The 22,517-nt window shown below is 37.0% G+C and overlaps 1 protein-coding gene across 2 annotated transcripts in view; it reads left to right on the top strand.

Annotated features, from left to right (window-relative positions):
- CNTN1 (contactin 1) overlaps positions 1 to 22,517 on the top strand; it is a 217,410-nt gene that overhangs the window by 172,514 nt on the left and 22,379 nt on the right. For both annotated transcript variants that reach the window (XM_040062019.2, XM_040062020.2), the window contains 6 exons: positions 3,066 to 3,186; positions 6,333 to 6,491; positions 9,686 to 9,835; positions 13,258 to 13,328; positions 16,614 to 16,848; positions 20,436 to 20,539. In XM_040062019.2, coding sequence (XP_039917953.1) covers positions 3,066 to 3,186; positions 6,333 to 6,491; positions 9,686 to 9,835; positions 13,258 to 13,328; positions 16,614 to 16,848; positions 20,436 to 20,539 — 840 coding nt within the window. The remainder of the gene's footprint in view (positions 1 to 3,065; positions 3,187 to 6,332; positions 6,492 to 9,685; positions 9,836 to 13,257; positions 13,329 to 16,613; positions 16,849 to 20,435; positions 20,540 to 22,517) is intronic.

The following is a 22,517-nucleotide window of genomic DNA, read 5'->3' on the forward strand; positions in this document are numbered from 1 at the left end:
TGATGCCTGTGCTCTTTATTTGCATGGTAAGCTCTTTTACCACCAAGAACTAAGGCTTCTTCTGAGGTATGGAAAGCTTCATTACCAACTGCATAAAACCTTGCTCCAGGAGAGCTTCTGAAGCAACAAGATACAACACCGTATCCGTGATTTTTTTAAACTATGTTACATTTTTCCATCTGTTTTTTCATCATTTAGGTTATAAGACCACATTCCCGTAGGGGAAATTATTGTTAGGGCAATTTTATGGGCACATCATTAATAAATACAATAAAGTATTTAATTAAAGTGCTAACATAGAAATTGATGAGTACTAGTCCTAGTAAGAATTTGTAATCATGTGTTATTGAAGAAATATAATTATGAGAATTCTGGTCTATTTCTAAACCTTATTGCTTTGCCCAGCATTTGCCTAAGTTTATTTGGAGATAAAAATGCAAACTATGATCAGAGAATCACAGGCACTGTGGTTCTTTCTAGGATGACATTTCATGTTAATAAGCTAATACACAGCGGTCAAATGGAGAACTGTTTATCTTTTTTATTAAAACCAAAACCTATAAGAACAGAATTAAAAACGACAACAACAACAACAACAACAACCACAACAACAACAACAAAAAAAACCCCAACTACCAAATGAAAAATAGGAACTGAAAACTCAAAGAGTTTGTTGTTTTGCAGCATCTTTGTTGTAATTTTTTGGAGGACAGAGGAGCAGGTAGCTGCCTTCTTTGTTCCCATAGGGCTGCTGACACTCTGACTGATTTTTCTCCTGGAAGCTGATGGCAGAATTGCTCAGCCCACTGTGGGGCTCACATGTGATTAGTCAGGTGTTCAGCCAGACAGTGTTCACTTATGCAGTAATTTCAGCAGATTTTCATAGGATGCTGTCTGCCACAGCAGTCTCCTTGAGATTCTCATGAATAAACTGGGGAGGCATGAGTGCAGAAATTACACTATCCCAGATTCTCCTCATCTCTGTAGGCTGCATGCACTTTGACAAATCAAATTAAAAGCCATGTCATATTAACCTGAAGTGAAAAGTGTGAATATATATATAGATACACATTTGGAAATAGTTTAATAATAACTAAGAGAGAAATGGTCTGGAATCGGAAATACTGGATTGTTCACTAATCCAGTAGATCTGTTTGATCCTTGCTAGCAGCACTTGTGTTACTCAAAAAGAGAGAAGGCACAGTGTAACCTGCCTTTCTTGCTGACCATGTAAGGCAATCAGCTGAAGTATTGCTGATTGCTAGTATTGCTAGAACCAAGCACTTTAATTTGTGCTTGATTCTTCTTTCATCCAAATATTTATTTACCACAGTCATTTCTTAAATATGTGAAATCTTATGTTGGATCTAAAAAAATTAATGTTAACAGATTTCAGTTTGTGCTGAATTTTTTTTTTCCAGCAGAAATTGAAGCTGGCAACCAAAATCCTCACTGGAGTCTGGAGAGGAGAAGGGTAGTGTTATCTGGGTATTTTAATCTCCCCTAAATATAGACTATAAGCTCTCATTCTAGTTTCAGAGCCTTTGGAAAAGATTTAACCTTACTTTCTTCCCCCATCCTTTTCAATCAGGAAACATAAACTGGATAGCATTAGCTTTATTTCATTTCTTCTGAATGTCTAAATGCAGAGATACAGCCCATAATATTCAAGATTGTCCCAAAGGGGTTTTTTTGTTACCAAGAATCTGTGATGATGATAGCACTAGTTCTTACACCTAAATTTTTTTTGCAGTTTCATTTTGTACATGTCATTTTGCATCTGAATTGCTTTTATTCCTTCATGTAAAGGTCTATGGATTGCAGTACATTATCTCGTTGTTTCATTTTGGGGAGGGCTTTCAGTTTTATTTTTGAACAATTTTCAGTGAATTAGGAAATTTGAATATTGCTCCTATTGATATAGTGTAGTATAAATCCATGCTTTAATTTTTTGTAGCACTTTTACTCCTGTGGAAGTTCAGATGTATTTTGGAGAGAACATTTTGGGGTTTTGTGAAATCCCTGTAAGACTAACACATGTATAACCCATTGATTTAGCCTAGTAATCTTTTTCTGGAATAAAATGCAGGATTGATAAGCAAAATACTTCAGGTGAGTCATTTTTTAACACTTAAGTTAAAGTCTTCACATAAAATGTGTTTTTCATTAAGAAATAGCTCTGATGCACATAGTGGTCTCTGTTCTACTTGTTGTTTTACAGGTGCACATCTGGTTACTCAGAAGGGTCATAGGATAAAAATGCTTTATTCTGATTGCCTCTCTGTACAGCCAGAAGTAGCCAGTAGCCCACACAGCCATCTGAAAACATGGCTGTGTATTTCCCAATAGTCTAGAGTTGGTGAAGAGTGTTGAAGAAGGAGAAGGGTCTGGGAAGATGAGTGTATGAGCCTTGCTGTATGTTAAATTGCTTCCCTGGGGTCCTGCTGTTTGCCAGGGAGCTGTGAGAGCTGAGCAGAGGGAAGAGCATGTCCAGCCTCACAGGGGCCTCAGCAACAAGGGAGGGCAGAGGAGTACAGGGCAGGTCTTGGTGCACATTTGTTTAGGCTGTGCTTGTAGCCTCTCTGAGGTAAAAACTCAGGTACTACTTTAGGATTAAAAAGGAAGAGCCAAACAGCATCCTGCTCTGTTAGTAGGACTCCATGACATGCTATCCTGTCAATAAATAACCCTGTGTTTAAAAAAAAAGCAAGTAATGGTGCAGAAAAACCATCTGACTGTGGTTTATTAACAAATTCTTGACTGAACTTGGTGTTCAGATATGGGCTTCAGAAAGAGGGAAATGTTGGCTTGTTAATAATCATTTACTAAGTTGACTGTTTTTTTCATGTCCAGTAAAGAGCTGCAGCTCCTCAGGAAACACGGGACACTTTCAACAGCTGTCCTATAAATCAGATGTATGTTTGAGAGTGATCCATTCTCAAAGTAAGCACTTACTTTTTAGAAATAGCAACCACTGTAAATCATTTGGGAGGGATGTGTAGACAGGTATCACATAGCTGCACAGGGATGTTTACCAGTTTCATTAAGTGTTGTTCTTGTGACAGATTAAATCCAATGGTGAGCTGCTGATTAAAAATGTTCAGCTGCGGCATGCAGGGAGGTACATGTGCACTGCTCAGACAATCGTGGACAACTCCTCAGCTTCAGCTGACCTTGTGGTAAGAGGTAAGTTTCTCCAGATAATATAGAAATGTGGCTGGTTTTCACCTAGACAAGACACCAAGACAAGACTGTTTCTGATTGTTTAGGATATGTGATTTCTCATCAACAGATGGCAGAAAATGATATGACAAGTGCATAAATGAGCAAAGTTGTAAAAATCTACTCAGGGTACTGATCCAGTTGCAGACATTTCGAGGTTTAACTGAGCATGTATTTTCCTGAAAAGAAATAAGGATATTTTGATTATGGGTAATTTCCTTGCGTGAAAATAATTTTTAGATCGTTTAATTTGGTGTTCATTATTAAAAAGAGATTTCAAGGATCATTTCAATGTATCTCCTGGATACATTTCTAAGTCATTTCTCAGTTTTCATAGAGCTGTATGGATTAAATTATTGTGTATAATATTAGGCCTACATTAAAAGGATTCTGAGTTTTCAAATTACAGAAACCAAAACATCTGAGGTTGTTTCTCACTCAGTTTTTATCTGATTCATGTCTGTTAAGTGTTACTGCAGTCTCAAAATTATGTTCTTGCTCATCTAGTATGTATCCTACAAGATCTGGTACAATGTGAAGTTTTAATAGCATGAGTTAATGTCCTTTGGGCATTTTGCTCTCTTTTATGCCTGTGGGCATAATGCATTCTGAAGTGCTAATGCTCTGTTTTGCTGACAATTCAAAGCTGATACAACTTGCAAGTTGAATTGCCTTGCTCTTGTGTTTTGCCCTACATTCGAGTTATACCACAGAGCTGTGTAGCAGCTGAAGTATAGCTAGTGTCGTGGTTCTGAACTTCTGTCATCTCTCTGGTTGTTGTGCAGTTGAATATTTCTGCATTTAATTTTTGCTGGGTATTAACAGCCCGTGAAATGTCATCAGTTTGGATAAAATGTCAAAGCAAATATGGTAAGTGATGAAACTACTGAATAGATCTGCAAAGTAAAGGAGTAGGATCTGTTCATATGCCTTACAATTATGTAAGCAATTCCTTTTAAAAATTAAAAGGTGCTTTATCAAGCTTCCCCTTCCCTAAATCCCCTTCCAACCCATAATTAGAATCATTGTTCAGAGACTATTTTGTAGAAGAAATTAGCATTAATTTTGTTTTCAAAATTCAGATTTTAGTACAATGAACACAGTTCTGCTTACAACTGCCTTTTTTTGTAAGACTCAGCATCTTACCGGGGCAAGAGTAAGTATCTTATGAAAAATGACAAATGTGGGATTGTAGTTTCACTGCATTGTTATGGAAGAGGCAACGGCGGAGTATGAAAACAAAGAGCTATGTTCCAGAGCATCTCCTCAGTGGAGTGCTAAAGGATAGCCACTGTCACTGCAGGCACATGAAGATGTTTGTCTGTCCACAAAACAATTCAGCAGGTCATATGGATTGTTCTATGTGATCTTGTTTAAATTGCTTGCGATGTTAGTACATCGAAGACTCCGCAGCCCCCGCGTGCACCTACAAACCTTACTGCCCTGTGTTGGCCCCCCTGGGGCTGTGTTACACACGTGCCTGCTTCCAAGCTCTGTCTCTGGCCCTGCTTCCTGGATGTGCTTCAGGCCCGTGCTGTGGGTACCTGCCTCCTGGATGGACTGCTTGGATATATGCAGCAGTTTGTCACCTGGATGCATCCATTTCACTTCCCTTGGTACCTGGGATTACCGTATCAACACCCGGCTCTGCCCACTATATTTAGACACGGTGGAGCCATGCCCCATTGCTAAAGGGCCTACCAACCTTGGGGTTAGTTGTGGATCCAGTATCAGCTTTCCTATGGGGCCTTTTCCTTTTCCTATGGCCCTTGATGTTTCCTGAGACATGCCATTTTCAGAAGCTGCTGGTGAGGCGAGAAGCTGTAAGAGGTATCTTAACGAAGAAAGAAGAAAAGTTGTGACTGATGAACCTTTCCATACCTTCCAGCCTGAGGGCTTTTGAAGTGAACACTCTTGCAGGAGAATGGGTCTCTCATCACACGTTATCTATGTGTGTCCTTAGAGCTGGGAGAGCAAATATGCATGTTACCAGGGTGGAGAGCTGACCAACAACCCTCATCTTAAAAAACAGCTCTTAACAACTTCTACTTTGTGCATCATTTGTGAAGAGTAAGAAGCTGTTTCCACATGCAGTGAGGTATTTAGTCCTTACCTTGAAAGGGAGGTCCAAGGAATGGAATTACTTGCTTGAAGGATATATTCATTGAAACAAAGGAACAATGATATATGCTAGTATATGCTTTCAGTTCAGTTAATTTCATTTGAGTCCTTTTGCTTAGCTGTATGGAGAAAATAAAGAGCTCAAGAACTGAAAATATATTTGGCACACCGTGCCAATAGATCTGATATAGAAATCTCCTTACTTTTTGGTTTTGTTGTTGTTGTTTTGTTTTGTTTTGATTTGATTCTCTGTGGTTTCTCTGTAAATAGTGCAGAGAAATATATTATGGTATTGTTGGGTTTTTTTAATATTCTCTGGGACTTGTTCCATCAGGTTGTTGGATAATTATCTGGATCATGTTGGCATATTATTATCTCTGAATGTTGAAGCAGAAAATACATCTCAGTAGTCCTAATGCATTGTATCTGTTTTTACACAACAGTTAATATATATCAGATAACTGTGTATCATATGAAACAGAAGCACAATAACAAAACCAGAACTTTATAGGAACTTTGAACCTGATGAGGGGTTTACCACATTGGGGTAATATGAAGGCCAAGAAAAATGGGAAGAGATCTATAGAAATCTCTTTTAAGGTACGATTTTTCTCCAAAATAAGTTAAAGGGTTTTCCACATAACTTGCAGCCAGGGCCTGTGTGGCACAGGTAGAATTGTAGGTTAAAGTTGGGTGTCCAATAAGGTCATCATTAGACGGAATTTGAGAAGGAAAATTTTTTTGGTTTTTTTCTGAGTTCAGTTTTGTTTGGTAAAAAGGGTAGCAATATTTTCAAAATACCATCTTTTCACTTAAGATTATCTCAATATTGATTAGGCAAGCATCATGGAAGTTTTATTTTGTAGTTATAAAATCCAAGAGCACCTGTCCTCTGAATCATTCTGTAGAGTATTAAAAGTTGATGAACTGTAATATTTTCAGCATATTTAATTTCTTAGTTGTATTATCCTTTGTTTTTTTTCTCCCAGGTCCTCCGGGCCCCCCTGGAGGTATAAGAGTGGAAGAAATTAGAGACACTGCTGTAGCACTTACCTGGAGTCGCGGAACAGACAATCACAGTCCTATTTCTAAATACACTATCCAGTCAAAAACCTTTCTATCTGAAGAGTGGAAAGATGCCAAAACAGGTAAGAGTAATGCCAGAACGAATAAAGACAATATGTTTTAAAGCATTTTTGTTAGAAAGTTTGACTAATCAGAAAGTAATCAACAGTAGAAGGAAACCAGGGATGCTATTAATGTCTGCTGCAGGTTTACTGTCCTGTCAGGGTCTTATCAACTGTTTTGTTCCCAGCATTTGGAGCCTGAACTGAATATTAAGAAATACAGAAAAGAACTGGCCAGAGTTGCTACCTGGTTTTTGTTGGTGTTTTTTTTTTTTTTTCCTTGTTGCCTGAAACATTCAACATCAAGTACTGAAATCATAAAAATTTATTTACAGGTTAATTTGGATGAAAACTGCATGTCTTCATTTCTGTATTTATTATGGAGAAAGCTGGTTAAAATTGTCTCCTTTTTTTCTGGGAGCAGACTAAGTTCCAATTGCATTAAAATTGGCATCCCTAGAGGAAACATAGCAAAGATTATCCTTCTAACCACTGGATGTCATCATTGTGCCACAAAATTGCAGTTAGGGGAGCCTACCTGAGCACAGGACAGGCTAACAATTTTTTTTTTGCAGGATTTAACATAAAAGCATAAATTTTAAAATATTTTAAGCTACTAGTATCTCTGAATGCATCATGAAGGATAGCATTGTCACAAGCTATACAGACTTTTCCTATCAATATGCGTCATTATCCCAGCCTTATAATTTGCATCTTAAGTGCTTTCCTGTGGAATTAAGATATCACATACTCAGCATTTCTAAATACTAAGAATATTAATAGTTTCAGTGATTGTCTTCCATTTAAGTTTTTACTTGAAACTACAGATGTGTAAGAAATAGGCTGACATATTGAACTGAAAATCTGTTATATTTTTAGAGCAAAAAGTTAGATATAGTAGACCTTCTGTTTATAATCATATTTTTATTTCAGATTATGTTGTATATGTAGTTCGCTTGGATATGGTTTCTTCCATCAGCCAGCACTGATATTTTTTATGTCAAAGTAGCTTGGAAAATAAACGCAGAAGGTTCCCCAGCCCCTTCTTATCTCTTAAATCCTATTTAATGGCTTCTGTAGAATAGATTTCTTTGGACATTAAAAAAAAAAAAAAAAAAAAAAAAAAAAAAAAAAAAGTTGGAGCTGTTCAAGTAACTGATTATTTGGTTCAGTAACAATACATGGAGGAGGGAGGATCCTTTTAGAGGATAAATGAGTTAATTTTATTGCTTATTCATTCTGTAGTTTCCAATTAAAGAAAATGTGGGAACTGACACTGTTTTGTTTTGTGCTATGTTACTGGAAATGGAGCTGTAGGAGTTAACATAAGTGTGGGTTTCAGAGCTTCATTCTGTTTCATTCAGAGCAGAGACCTGAAACCACTCTTCTCACTTCTCAGGAAGATTCCGTACTTGCAATGTTATAGGCATGATGGGATAAACTTCTCTGCATCTCTGAAGTTCTCTACTTTCTCAGAATTACTGAGATAGTCTTTGAGACATGCAGTCTGACTGTGAATCTTACCCTAAAGAATGCTGAGTGGGATTTACATCTTGAGTGGGACAGGGAGGAATCTAGGTTGTTGAATTCCTTTTTAAAAACGCTATTGCAAAAGATATATATGATTAATTTCTGAAAAGTTGGAAGTAACTATTCTGCTGTTTTCAAAATCCTTACTTTTTCATTTGAACCACACTTAGGAATTTTGATAAGTAGATGATTCCCTCAAAATAGTCAAAGTCAACATAGTAACCATCACTACAAGCTTTTATTTAATTGCTGAGCTGCTCCCATTTTGATTCAGTGTTAACTTTCAGATTAATGAAGGATGATGAACAGTCCAAATTGGTCTGTCACCAAATGTTTAGGCTGTCAATTAATGCTGCTAATTTTCAAGGCGTGAAACAAGTAAATATACTTTGGCACTGCGTTTTGGAAATTGTTATTATTAGTCCTAGCATTATTCTCCCAACCAAATCATTCATCTCAGGTTTCATAATACTGAGTGTGTTTTGTGAAAGTGTATTCTACTTCACAGTATGGAAATATGTGTGAACGGATTATGTAATAAGTTGTTTACATTTATGTTTTTCTTTCCAGTTAAGAGGATGATATTCTCATTGTGCCAAGTGTTCATAATTGTTCTGGGAATCTATAGGACAGTAAAGTTAAATTAAAAGATCAGATGTCCAGGAAGGACATTGAAAGAATGTTACATTTCTATCACAACTTGGATGATGTGGAAGGTTTGCAATTGCTTTACTGACTAGATGGAAAAATAATTTGAGTAAGGATGAGGGAACGTGGTGGACAGGTAGAAAGAAAAAAGGAAAGTGTTTTCCTTTCTCCTTCAGGACCTCACTTTGGAATGAAATTTAATGATCATTAGGAAGAGGAAAGTGGTGTCACCATCTAGTGCTTACACTGTTGTTGCCTGGCTTTTTTGCAGGCATTGCATTTATATTTTAATTCCAAATCAGCTGCCTTTCTCAGTTCTCATCCTCCTCTGAACACAAGACTAATTTGACAAACAGCTCCTGTTTGTCTATAAATGAAAATCCTCTGTCTTCCCATATATGCAGATAGCTGTAGAAACAACTCCTGTTGTCTGTGAATTGCAGACAGTCATGAGTTACTCATTTTATTAATGATAAAGAAGCTCATCCTTATGAAAATAACAAGTTTTTGCACAGGAATTACGAGAACATTTACCTTTGTTGATCAGAACCAGATGGCAAGTTTTAACATGCTTACTAATTAGGTGCATCAAATTAGGACCACATTCTATAAACCACTCTTCATCAATTGATTGAACCCTACATGTCTAGCCCTTGTCTGTCCGTGTAATGAATTTTTATTTTACTGCTTCTGCATTACAGATTTCTCACTGCATTTTTCTGTAGGTAAAATGAAATTCTACAGTTACAATGTGTAATTAGTAAGAAAATCTCATAGCTACATGTATTAGTTCACACCCAGTTAAAACTTAGAAGTCAATAAGGATTTATCCAAGATAGTGTCATAGTTTCCAAATTCTCAGTCACTGCTGTGGGTACTCCTTGTAAAATGTGATATGTGGTAATGTACAGCATCAGTTTTCGTTTATCTATCTATGTGTGGTTGCAGAATAGTGCAAGTTTTGTCACAGTCAACCACATTGTTACTGACCTAAGTGTGAAAATGTTGTATTCTAAAGCATTTAATCTTTGTTTTAGACCCATCAGATATTGAAGGAAATATGGAATCAGCTACAGTGATCGATTTAATTCCATGGATGGAATATGAATTCCGGATAATAGCAACAAACACTTTGGGGACAGGAGAACCCAGCATGCCGTCACAGAGGATTAGAACTGAAGGCGCTCGTACGTAAACAGATAATGTCTGGTTTTTGTAAAATGTGATTCTTAATTTTTACATTTGTGTTTACCAATTTGGTAATTTTAGGTTCTACTTTAAGAAAAGGAATTTATAAGATCCAGTGTGCAGAAAATAAATTTTCAGCCACCCTGTACTACAGACTGTAATAAGCAAGTACCAAAGTCTGAAGATATGATAGCCTCAAAGCAGACAGAAAGGAAACATGATGACATGGCAGATTTGTCTCCATTGATGAAACAGAATCATCCTGCATCTTTCAGAGATCCCCCTCTGTATCTGTCTGCCAGGCTGTGTGTGTATGAGTGCATGCACATTTTTGGGACTGTGGTTCAGGACTTACGAAAAAACATGCATGCATTTAACAAGGAAAATCTCCATTTACCATTTGTTTTGTATTCTAACTAAAGAGTACATGGCAGGATGTGTGTTCTACTGGATAATACCAGTTTTCTGTGATTGAAGGTTTGGTCTGGTGTCTTCTTACTTCACAATGTGACATTATCCAACACGGTGTAGTCTCTTATCAGTCTGGTTGCTCAGTGTTAATAACTCAGAGTATATTTAAGGACAATCTTTAGGTTTAGGCACATCCTTTTTATAATGAATACTCCAAAATAAGGAATTAGATGTTACTGTTCCAGATAATACATTCTGGTTTGACTGTACAGAGGAGATAACAGCAGTGTTATAGGGGGTAATGTATCACTGCACAAAGACTGCATCCTACGAAAACTGTATACCACAGAGTAGCACCCACTTGCAGTCCAGATTTCTTTACAATCATTTCCCATAGCTTGAGTTTTGAAACTAAAAATGAACAACCAAAGTATGAAAAACAACTTTTGCAATTACACCTTCTAGGTCATAACTTTGATTAGATATTATTTTCAAAATAAAATGTATTTGCATTGTAAGTTTCAAAACATCCATTAAAGACAATTTTGATCCATTAAAATTTTGTTGCTTGGGGAGAAAGAAAAGAAATTGGTTAAATTATTTTTGATAGGGAAGGAAAAGCCACAGACCTTTAATACTAAAGTAAAAGATAATCACTACCTCAAAAATGGACTACTAGCATTATATGTCAAGAGCTGCATTCGAAGGCCCAAGAATCTACAGAGGAGAAATATACACATTCTTCTTTGAATGCCTGGTGGACGATAGCCATTTTTAAAAGGTTGGGAAAGACACAGATAAGGAGAGAAATAATGCCAACGGGGGAAATAGGGATAGTGTCCTACAGTTTGAAGTGTGCTACGTTCGTGGCATTTTTGTAGCCTCCCCAAAAATTGCATACTTTCCAGTTTTGTAGCAGGATGCACACTTCTTTTGCAAGAAGTGCATTAGCTTGTTGTATGATTCCCCAGGCACAGCATCATGCTCTGGCAGATGGTGAGACAGTTTTTGGCAAACCATGCAAAATGGTAATGTAGTCTTCTTAGGTATCAGTCAGCACTTCTTGTCATGACAAAACAGGGTATAAATAATTTCCAGTTTACAGATTCACTTCTGTGCCCAAGTGTGTTTTCTGCCAGGAGCTGGAATTTATTATAAGCAACAGTAGGATTTGGGTTGCATGGTCAACATCAAGGGTACTACAGAAGCAGTACACACAACTGCAAGTGCATTTTCATGTAATTGTGAAAAAGGTAAAAAAACAAATAACAAGCCATGTCCATATATTGTAGTTATCATTAATATTTTCTGTGTTAACAGCAACAAACAGTTCTGTGTCTTTGTTGTACTATGTGGTTGACAAATAATGTCTGTTACACTTAAAGTTGTCAGTGTCTTTTTCAATTTTGAAGTCTCTCTTTGCTAGATAACTAATTTCAGTAACTTACTAGCATGCTAAGACTGTGTGCAGTGGGTTTTTTTTTTTTTATTTTTAATGAAACATTTTATTGCTTCATCAATAACATTTCACAGTAACTTCTTGAAATGCAATGAATCAAGGTCTAGTTTTATGTATTTTACCTTCTGGGTGCATTAGAGTAATTGTGTAAGTATAGTTGTATAAGTTAGTTACCTAGTCTTAACAGAGAGAGAAACCTGGGTTTAATTGTTGAGAGAATGAGGAAGATTCCTTTGAAAAGAATGACTTATTGGACTTTAAACAGTCAAGTTTCTTCTGTTCTTTGGCAGCCTATCTTCTTTGACTACTTCAGCTTTCTAGCAACCCTCCCCTTCAAACATAGCTCTAAAGCTGTATTTTTCTGATAGACAGTGTGACTACAAGGTCAATAACAAACTCGAGCTATCTCTCAAACTGTCATATGTTTAGTCTTGATCTCCACTAATTGGTTTTCAGAAAGGCCAGAAATAAATAATGCAAACCATGCATTGACTGCTGATTTCAATTGCAGATTTATTTTTACATATTTTTATCCTCTCTGAAAACGTTAGTTCTGCTCTGCTTTGTGTTCCTCTTCAGCTGACCCTCAGAGAAGGCCTCAGCAAACATCTTACTTACATAGTGCTTGAGCACTGTGACTTACGGCTTTCACTGATTGGTGGAGAAAATGTCTGATCCAATTCAGAATTTTTTAATGCAAACGCATTAATTTAGGTAGGGTAAGTAGCTCATACATGCACATCTGAGACGCATTTTATGCCCTGTAGGTAGGCTATCATGTCCTAAGTTTTCACTGGTACTTTGTGTGTCCCTATTCAGTGAGACAGCAGATAAATACACAGAAACCATAAAGGATAGCCATAGAATCATTGCACTCAATGCAGAGTCTGAGAGAAATGACAATATAGGAATGATTTATAATGGAGTCCTTGGAAGTATGCTGCTTTACCACCCAGCTTTGCACCAGTGATAGATCAACACATCATATTTCATTACACAGAATATCAGTGTAAAAATGCAATTAGTAAATTATAAAGTGCTATGCCAGTTTTGCTTAGGTACATCTACCCATCCTGAACATGACTATCAAGACATGTGCCACTAATCTAGAATTCAATTAGGCTGCCAGTGCTTCAAAGACCCGTGGGTTTAACCTTACACATGGCAAGTAAATCCATTGAAGTAGGTGGGACTGATGATCACAGTGTGTTAATGTAATTACACTTGCAAGTCCACAGTGCTTGAGCCCTTGGCATACCAACATCTGAGAAAGCACAAGAACAATACACAGTGTGCTTCTCTTAAGACTAACGAGAAATTTTCCATTCCTGAATATTCAGTTAAATATTTGTAGATCATACAGAGAGAAGGAAGAATGATTGCTAGCTATGGTTACAGCTGGCACATTTCCTGAAGCAGTAGCTGTACATTAGTCTTGGCAGATTGCACACCATCATTACTTTAATTGTGTGTGCCACGTGTGCTCATTGGCCTTGCAGCTGTCTGCTGCATACTTTGTAGTAATTTTTCTTGTCTCTTCTGTTTCACTAGCTCCCAATGTGGCTCCTTCTGATGTTGGAGGAGGGGGTGGAAGCAATCGAGAGCTGACAATAACATGGATGGTAAGTATTGCACATGCAGGATGGCATGAAACCTGTAATATCTTATCTCTGATATTGCTCCTCCTGAAATGTGTGGATGGTTTGTCTTTGGGTCTTGTGAGAACAGGATTGTATATAATCTATAGGTTTTCAGACTTTTCTCATGAAAAAATACATGAAAAGGAATGAAGAAGAGAATACCTTAGGGGGTTATGTGTTGGACATTTCTGAAATACGTAAAACATTCTAAAACAAAGACATTGAAACACATACTAACTATGAAGATGCAGTTTTCATTCTGCTATTGAAGCAATGGTTTTGAAAAGTTACCTATACTGTGGATGTAGGTAAAGCAAGAAGGGAAAAGAGACACCAAGCTAAGAGGAAAGCAAAACTTCAGCACAAGAGAGGATAAGGATTTATAAACTAAATTGCATAGGCAAAAGTAGCATGGAAGAGAGAATTGAAATCTACTGCAGGTTATTTGGAAGGTAGGGAGAAGAAATTTAAAAAAAAAAGAATTATTGTTGGATTCATGTCAGGGCCTATCAGTATCCAGGAAAAACAGAGTTACAGCAGCATTACCTCTGCTGCAAAGAAAGATGGTTCTGTTATGCTTGAGAATATTACCAGCTTTGTTTTCTGTTGACCTCTCTGTTCACTGTCATAAGGCTATGAGATAAATAAGGCACAGTATGCCATTTGTGTCTTTTGGGGAATAGTTGTTTCATATGTAACTGCTGTTACCTCTAGGAAGAGTGCTTTTTCTTGTGGGAAGTAATGTAAAGATGTCGTAATTCCAATAGCTGTATAGGGATTCTCCTTATGATTATGCAGATTTTAATCCATATGCATATTTCCTTCTTTTTGGACTTAGGATTGATCATATGTCTGTGAAAGTTCTCAGGTATGACAGAAATAGCCAGCCATCTCTTTGGGCTATCAGATTTGGGCTGTCCTGGCTGGATTTTGTTTTGAGGTTTTGGGGTTTCTTTTGCTTTTTAACTGAGTACAAAATATTTATTCAATCTTCCTAAGTATTTTAGCAGTGAAGAAAACATTTCTAATTTTCTGAAACAGAAGGTCTACACTTCTGCTACAATATATTGGAAAGGTTGTATCTTAGGTCCCCTAATAATAGGTTAGGAAGTAAATGTGTCCTAATTGGCTTAATTCTGGTCTCTTATTTTTGAAGAGCAAAAGAACACATGCAATGGATAGGTGTAGAAGACCAAGATTATTTTACTTCGCAAGCTTTTCTTCTAAAAACTTTAACAAACTACAAAGCCGCTTCTTGCATTGCATGTAAAGACTGGTGCTCATGCCGTTTCCAATACAGTGGTAACTTGGCTGTGACCAAACTAAACAAAGAAAATATAACCAGGAGAATAGTGACTATTGCAAGATCAGAAGTACAAGACCACTTATTAGTATTTCCTGTACACCCAGGCAGATTTATATTTTCATTGTTTCTCTTACCTAATGTTATACTTTTCACACCTGTTCTGAGTAGCTCCTTTAGTCAAATTAAGCATGGCTTCAGATATTTATTTCCCAAGAATCTTCTATGCTATGTCTAGCCAGGGTTTTTAAATAGAGACTGTAGATTCATGGAATCTGACAGACAACAATATATCTATCTCTAAGGCTAAGATAAAAATATATATTGATTTCCCCAAATGTGTTGACATTTGCATATGCTACTCTAAATAGTCCTTAATTAAGAAGAAAATAGTCCTTAATTAAGAAGAGAAGAACAAAATGTATGGCAGGTTCATATGTTGCTGCCAACCCCTTTTCAGCTTCTGCTATGATTCATAAGCCCAGGTTGAATGAGACAGCCAGAGATACAATCAAAGCTCTTCTAAGACTTGTTTTGAAAGAGGAACTGAGAAGGTGAGCTAGGAGTGGCATGCCCATTCTTCCTCATTTTTCCCCATTTGTCTTTCCCTCTCCCATTTTTTTTTCAAAATTTTCAGCGGATTATACAAACTACTCACTTACTTGTGCCTACTTAGTATGTGCAGCCATTGGAGGGAAAGCTGCTTTCAAACGTCATATAAGACCTTTCGGAAGATAATTTTTAAGTGCTCGTCCTGGCTTTCTAAAGTTTGCTCTGGTTAGGGCCTCATCCAGTCTGCTTACTTTGGCATATGAGATCTAATTCTGGTTTATTTTAAGTAGCTGGTTACAATGATAGATTCAGAAGATCAGCTACGCTGAAATTTCATAAAACCTTGCTCAGAATATCTCCACATATGCTGGCTGAAATGCTGCAGTAGTGGGCAATCACCTAAGCAGAATAATTACTCTCTGTGTCACTGCTCCAAGACCTTTGCCTCAAGATAAACTATTTCATCCCCATGAGGTTTCCATTAGGGAAAAAGGTGATGCAGGAAGCTTATTTTCAAAGAATGCTTCTGGTCAATCTCCTGATGCACAGATGGATGACTTGGTTTTGGCTGTTGGGTGCAGTGTCTAATAGTTGTGGTAAAAGCTCCATGGACTGAGAAGGGATCACTGAATGTAGAGCATTGGTATAAGAGGAAAAATCTGTTGTGGCAGATTGTCTTCCTTAATTTTATATTTTCCAGTACTCCTAGGTATAGGATATTATCTGTAGTTTTAAAAAATATTTTGGATAAGTACCTTTAACGCCTGTACTGCAAGTGGGATTCATTTCACTAAAAGATTTACCAGTTAGAGGCTAGGTAGTCTAAATCAGCAGCTTGATTCCCTCCATCATCAGTGAAAAGTGGTAGGATGAGTCATTCTTTGAATGTGTCCATCCTTCTCTATCAGCTGTGCCAGTTGCCTAGGTGACAAACTTTTAGTAAATTAATGTAATTTGGGCCAGCCATATAGATTTTGTCTTCACTCTGATTCTTTTGCAAAAATAATCTATCTCCACACGTACATGGACCCATTTACTGGCATAGTATGTCTGTGTTACATATCCACTGTTCCTCATTCCTTAGGTCTTTTTTTGCTAGCTACAGCTGTTTCCTTACACAATTATTCTTGGTTTCTTTTTGTGGGAGGTAACATGATGTGTGTTGCACTGAGTTCAGATGAAGAAAAAGATCTTAAAATGCTTTCCTAGCAAGTACAATAATACTGCAGATCTAAGAGGGCCTATTTTTAAAGGGGGTGGAAACAAGCCATTGAAGGAAAATAGGATGAAATGAAGGTTTAGTTCAGTGTTTTTACAATGTACATATCAATGCTTTCTGCATTATTTATATTTCATTCTAGACCTAGCTGTTTACAAAAACTAACTTTTTTTTTTTTTTTTTGTCTCTACAGCCTTTGTCAAGAGAATACCACTATGGCAATAACTTCGGTTATATAGTGGCCTTCAAACCATTTGGTGAGAAAGAATGGAGAAGAGTTACAGTTACTAATCCTGAAATTGGCCGATACGTCCACAAGGATGAATCAATGCCACCTTCAACTCAATATCAAGTAAAAGTGAAAGCTTTTAACAACAAAGGGGATGGGCCATTCAGTCTCACTGCTGTCATTTATTCAGCACAAGATGGTGAGTAAATGTTCCAAGTGAGTTTTACACTATGGGTCCAGATCAGCACTACCAACATCAGTAGAACCTGGTCCGTGACACTGATTTGTATAGCAGGATACACCTTCAGCAGGGAGGGTGTGCATTGCTCACACAAAACACTTGTTCTGAACAATCAAGCTTCCACTTTCTGCTTTCTGTGTGATGCAGAGCACTTGGCTGTACTTGCTGGCAATAACCAATACACAGCAGCATGCAAGATTCTTCACACAGCTTGTTACAAGATTTAAGAATATAGAAAAATAAATTCTTATCTTCATAGTGGTTACCTAAAACATTTAGGTCTTTATTCAGCAATGCTGCAATCTTAATGCATGGATTTAACAGATGCTTATTTTTTTTCTTCTTAACAGACCACACTAAAGCCTAGTATTTTGGTAGATCAGTATCAGAATTTAGCCCAAAATTGTGGAGGAATGATAGTTCAATTGTATCTAGTTATATTTTGAGCATGTTTAGAGTCTCATATAAATTATCCCTGTAACATTCTTTATTCTGGTTTGCATGTTAGAGCTATCAAGTGAGTAATTTAATAGAAACCTCTTTCACATTCCATTAAAATATTTTTCTTAATTCTTACTATACTTATTTCATATGCTGTGATCGTTAGGATTGAAGTTTAAATGACATTTCCAAACTTAGCAGAAGAGAGAAAGTACTGGAAGAAAATTTACCTTAAATCAGAAGAAATATATACAACATCTTTAATTGTGTTATCATCACTCAAGCCTGTTCTAAAAAAATGGGGTTTATTAATTTCTGCCAGAAACCTAAAGAATTGCTAGTATTTTTCTTTCCATAGATCTCCTTCACAAAGTCAACAGATGTAGACCAAAGAGCCAAGAGGAGGGATATGATAACAGGGCCACATTCTCACACTTCCGATTCTGTTCTGTACTCTGTGTACTTTATGGAAGATTTATGTTCATGGTTCCCATTAGCACTAATGGGAACTTCACTCACAGATCGGCCACACACAGAGAAAAGACTAAAGAGTCCTCAATACCAAGCTGGCTGATGAGGATAATACTAATCTTTTTCTCAGGAAAGCGCATCTAGGAAATCATCTTCAACAGCTGCTGCAGCAACGCAGAGGGGTTTTTTTGCAATTGTATAAATAGTAAATAGCTATGGTGCAATGAAAGCAGTATTGGTCAAATAACACTTAAGTATCCATCCTTGCTCAGAGACTCTATCGACAACTGACTGATAAGCTCCCACGTGTTTATCCATTATCCATACCATGTCAGGACTGGCAGGTGTGTTTGCACGGTCTCTAAAGTCAGGGATGTGGTAGAGCCTAGCAGCTCAAAAAGACAGAGGTAAAGCAAATCTGCGGTAGTGCCAGCTTCCAGATAAAGAGGTCACTTGAGTGGCTGCTGATGTTCTAACACAGACTTTAGCAAAGTCCAGACACCTGATAAAAAGCATTTGTGGTTAAATGATGCCAGATGCAGACTGCAAAAGAAATAGAAGCTCAGTGAGCCTAGTTCTTTGATTTCAAGCACAAGAGTACAAATCTTACCAGTAGTGCTCACAGCTCCTGTACAAAGCTGTGACCCTGACCACTGGCTATATCCAATCCAGGAACTTCAGGGAAAGTTAGAAGGAGTTTCTCCAAGCGATGTAATGGAAATTACTTTGAAGAACATTGAGGAGAGAGTTGTCTCCTGGCATCAGGATGTGAACAAAATCACTTCCATACCTTGTAGTGTGCTTACTGGCTGCTAGCCTGAACTTTGTATAGTTTTGCTTAGAAGATATTTGCGTGATGACCACTATATTTTCAGTGAAGGGAATATATTGTTATGACCAAGTGATTTCTCCTTTTATTGGTAGAAATACTGAATTAGAAAGCTGTAAGAAAGCAACTGATGCCATCTTTCTGGCTCAGGAGAGGCTGCAAAATATTTATAGAACATTAATGACAAATAGGGATGTAAATTGTTTGCCGGTCATAAACAAGAATGAGCAGATGAAATATTGTTAGAGTATTATATCAGCAAAATCACTGGCAGCTAAAACTTTTCAGAATGAATGTGTTTTGTTTTTTTTTTTTTTTTTTTAAGTTCTGTAATTGATAAGATAGAGAGGAGTCTGACAGTGATTTGGGAATAGATTAGATGATCACAACTATTCCATCTGTACTTCTGTACCTTTGAGTCAGCAAGTGATATTATTACTGTTAAACAACACAACTTCTCAAAGGTATTGGGGAAATCTTAAAGCAATATGGTCATGCAGTATTCCATACAGATAGGTGTAAATATCCATATATATAAAATTCCACTTTTCCACTAAGTTATGTATTCTATAACAGGTCTGTGTTTCTCTAGTTGTAACTGTGGGCATTGTTATTCCCTTCAGTGACTGGGAATTTCTGTGTTCCCACATGTAATAAGCCAAGTTCCATGTCTGACAACTGCTAGTCATATCTGCCATTGCTAGTAGTGAGTAATGATTGCTAGTAATGAGTGCACAGGCCTCTTGCTTATCTAAATTCCTGTCATTGTGAAAACAATTTTGCAATAATGTATAATTTTTTAATTAGACATTTGCATTATTAACAGCCATTGAAAGACAATTACAAAAGGTAACTTTGCATATAAGATTATTTTGTTACCAAGGATACTTTTCATGAGAGATGTTAGTGATTTTTTTCTTAACAGTGGCTGTTTTGATGCATAGTTGACTGGATGCCCAGTTGGAAGATTAAATATATGAAAGCTTTCCTCAGCTAGGGCTGCCATGCCTGTCTGTTGCAACTTGTTTCAAAAGATTCACGACAGAGAACTGTTGTTAGCATGGAAAACTTCATCTTTTACAGATATTGCTAAGTTTATGCCATTCTTAATTCCTTACCTCATTTAAAATTCAAGCAGCATTGAAATGAAACTAGACCTTAGTATGCTAAGCCCTGGATAAAAGTCTATTACATTACGATGGTCTGTGCTCTGTGTTGGCTGCTGTTCAGAACTAAGAATGCAAACAAAATCAACCTTATGATGTATGCCTTACAGAAGGTTGCTTTGGATTATTTCACACCTAAGTTCAAGTTTGTATGTTTCCCTGGGCAGCTGTGTATCTAATACCTGCTCCCACAAATAATTTGTATTGTTAGGACTAAGTGACATACACAAATATTTGTGTGTAACCAACTTTAAAAATCTGATGCTATATAATATGTGAGCTGCTGTCCCATTTAGTAAAAGATCGCTGGATGATTCATTTTGTTTATCAAAGGCTGTTTTCAGTTTACACAAATTTCAGTATGAAATCAGTTGAAGCATAAAAATACATAGTCTGAGCCAAGTAACAGGATCATTGCTTTGTTTTTACAGAGTAATTTTCCTTTCAGATCATCACTGGATTTGAAGTTTACTCAAGAAAAACCTGATTAAAGACTAACACTTGGCTCAGTGATGTCAGGAAAATTATATAAAATACTGAAAATAATATAAAATACTAAAGTGAGAAGAGTCCCTGTAAACAAGTGTAACATTACCACAGGATCAGATTGAATATTTAACATATGTTTCATCTTCCAGCTCCAACTGAAATACCTACAGATGTGAGTGTAAAAGTTTTGTCATCTTCTGAAATGTCTGTTTCTTGGCACCATGTTTCTGATAAATCTGTGGAAGGCTATCAGGTGAGTTTAGTAGCAACACTGTCAATCTTCTTATTCATTTACTGTCAGTAGTTATAGCCAACAGTAATTCCTACTCTAGCATTCCATCTCTTAGGGTTTACTTCTCTTTAGTTAGCATGTTCCATGCAGATTTTGCATCTTGAGAAACAGATTATTTTTGGTGTGATGTACTTCATTACTAAAATAGATTCAGAAATGTGTGTTTACACTTTTCAACTAAGAAAAAGCTCCATTATTTAATAAAAGAACATTGTTTATTTTATGTAATTGAATGACTATCTATAACTTTTTAAAACTACCTGAAAATAAATTTTGGGTGTAATTTTCAACACATACATGAAATTGTAATTAACTCCGGCCCACTTAAATTACCAGCAGTTATTAATATATTTCACCCACAAACCCCCTAGTAAGTAGGACTACTTGACAAATGCCCAAAATCCAGCATAACAGAGACACTGCTATTGTGCAACAAAGCAATGTTTTCTTGGTGGTTTCTATTCTCCACATGAAAAAGAGCTTTGGGGCATCTTCCATCTGGTCCATCTCAATGGTATTACTGGTGAAAATTGTTCTTGTCCTTCTGCAGAGATGTAACAACCTGGGACTGGGTGCAATGAGAAATGGCCATGTAGTACTCTAGCAGGGAAGTCTTAACATCATCCATGCGTAGTGGATGCTGACAAGCTCTGCAGTGTACAGTCTGTTTACATTGGCAGCAACCCAAAATAGGGGTTTTTAGTTTGTTAGCAACTTGCCTTGTGATTTAAGTTTCCACCTCCTTGAAGATATCCTCTACGTTCCAAAACAAGGACATACAAATGAGTACTAATCTCATGGAATGTATCTATTTAAATAAAAACTATGAACAAATAAGTCATACTTGTTTTTTTTTTTTTAATTTCCTGATCTCTGTTTCTGTCTCCGTGAGATTTATGTAAAACTTTTGTGATACCATAACCACAAGAATAGTGTCCCATGTAAAGGTTGATTGTGTACAGTACAGACATAAAGTCTTAAAATTACAAACAGAGGACACTGGGGTTTGAGGTTGATACTGATATCAGTGGTAACTCCTAATTTACTAAAGCTGCCCACTGGTTTGGTGTCTTGTAGAGATTTTGCAACTAGAATAAGGTGGGCAAATTGATGGTCATATCTGCGATCTGTGAGCTCAGCCTGTAGCAGCATTGCACTCCCAGGCTGGACAGTCTCCCCAGAAACTGAAGCCTTCACATGTGGAATAACCTGAACACACACTTGCCACACACACAACCAGGGGACTTCTGGGAATGTAGAGTGTGGCAACTGGTGGAGAGTGGAAACTGCTCTCTCTGGTGGACAGATCAGCAACAAGGAGTGCTGATAGAGGCTGGGATTACAGTTGTGATAGACCATGGAGATGAATGTTCAGAGTGTAATAGGGAATAGGGTAGGAAAGCAGGACGGACAAAGATAAATGTGGAAAGAATGTGGTAGGAGAACATGCCCATAGGCAACCCATGTTTGGCCATTTTTAAAAATTTTACTTTATTTGATGTAAAGACATCTGAGTTGTGTCAAGGGACATCAGGGGAAGAAGGGGGGGAAGAGGATTTAGCAGGAAAGACCAGGATGAACAGAACATATAGAAAAAAATAGAAAAAAAAGGAAGAAAAAAATCAGAAAGAAATGAGAGGGATCTTTGGGCTGAAAAGAGAAGTCCAAACTAACTGTTAGAAAAGTAGGATATCCTGGGAATGGACAATCTGTTACATGGACTATGGATGTTTGCGGTGTGGCCTTGTTTTGATAGCTGTAGTGTAATTTCATCTACCTATTCCTGGAGAAATACACTTTCACAAATCCAGCATGAACTGACTGGCTTGTACGTGTACAGTGAGTAGGTACCTTAGAATATAATTTTATCCTTTTTTTTTTTTTCATCTTTTTATAAGACAGTCTCCTAATTATCAGGACTATGTAAAAAATTCCATCT

Source organism: Hirundo rustica, chromosome 4, assembly GCF_015227805.2.
Source record: "Hirundo rustica isolate bHirRus1 chromosome 4, bHirRus1.pri.v3, whole genome shotgun sequence".
In the NCBI taxonomy this organism is placed as follows: domain Eukaryota; kingdom Metazoa; phylum Chordata; class Aves; order Passeriformes; family Hirundinidae; genus Hirundo; species Hirundo rustica.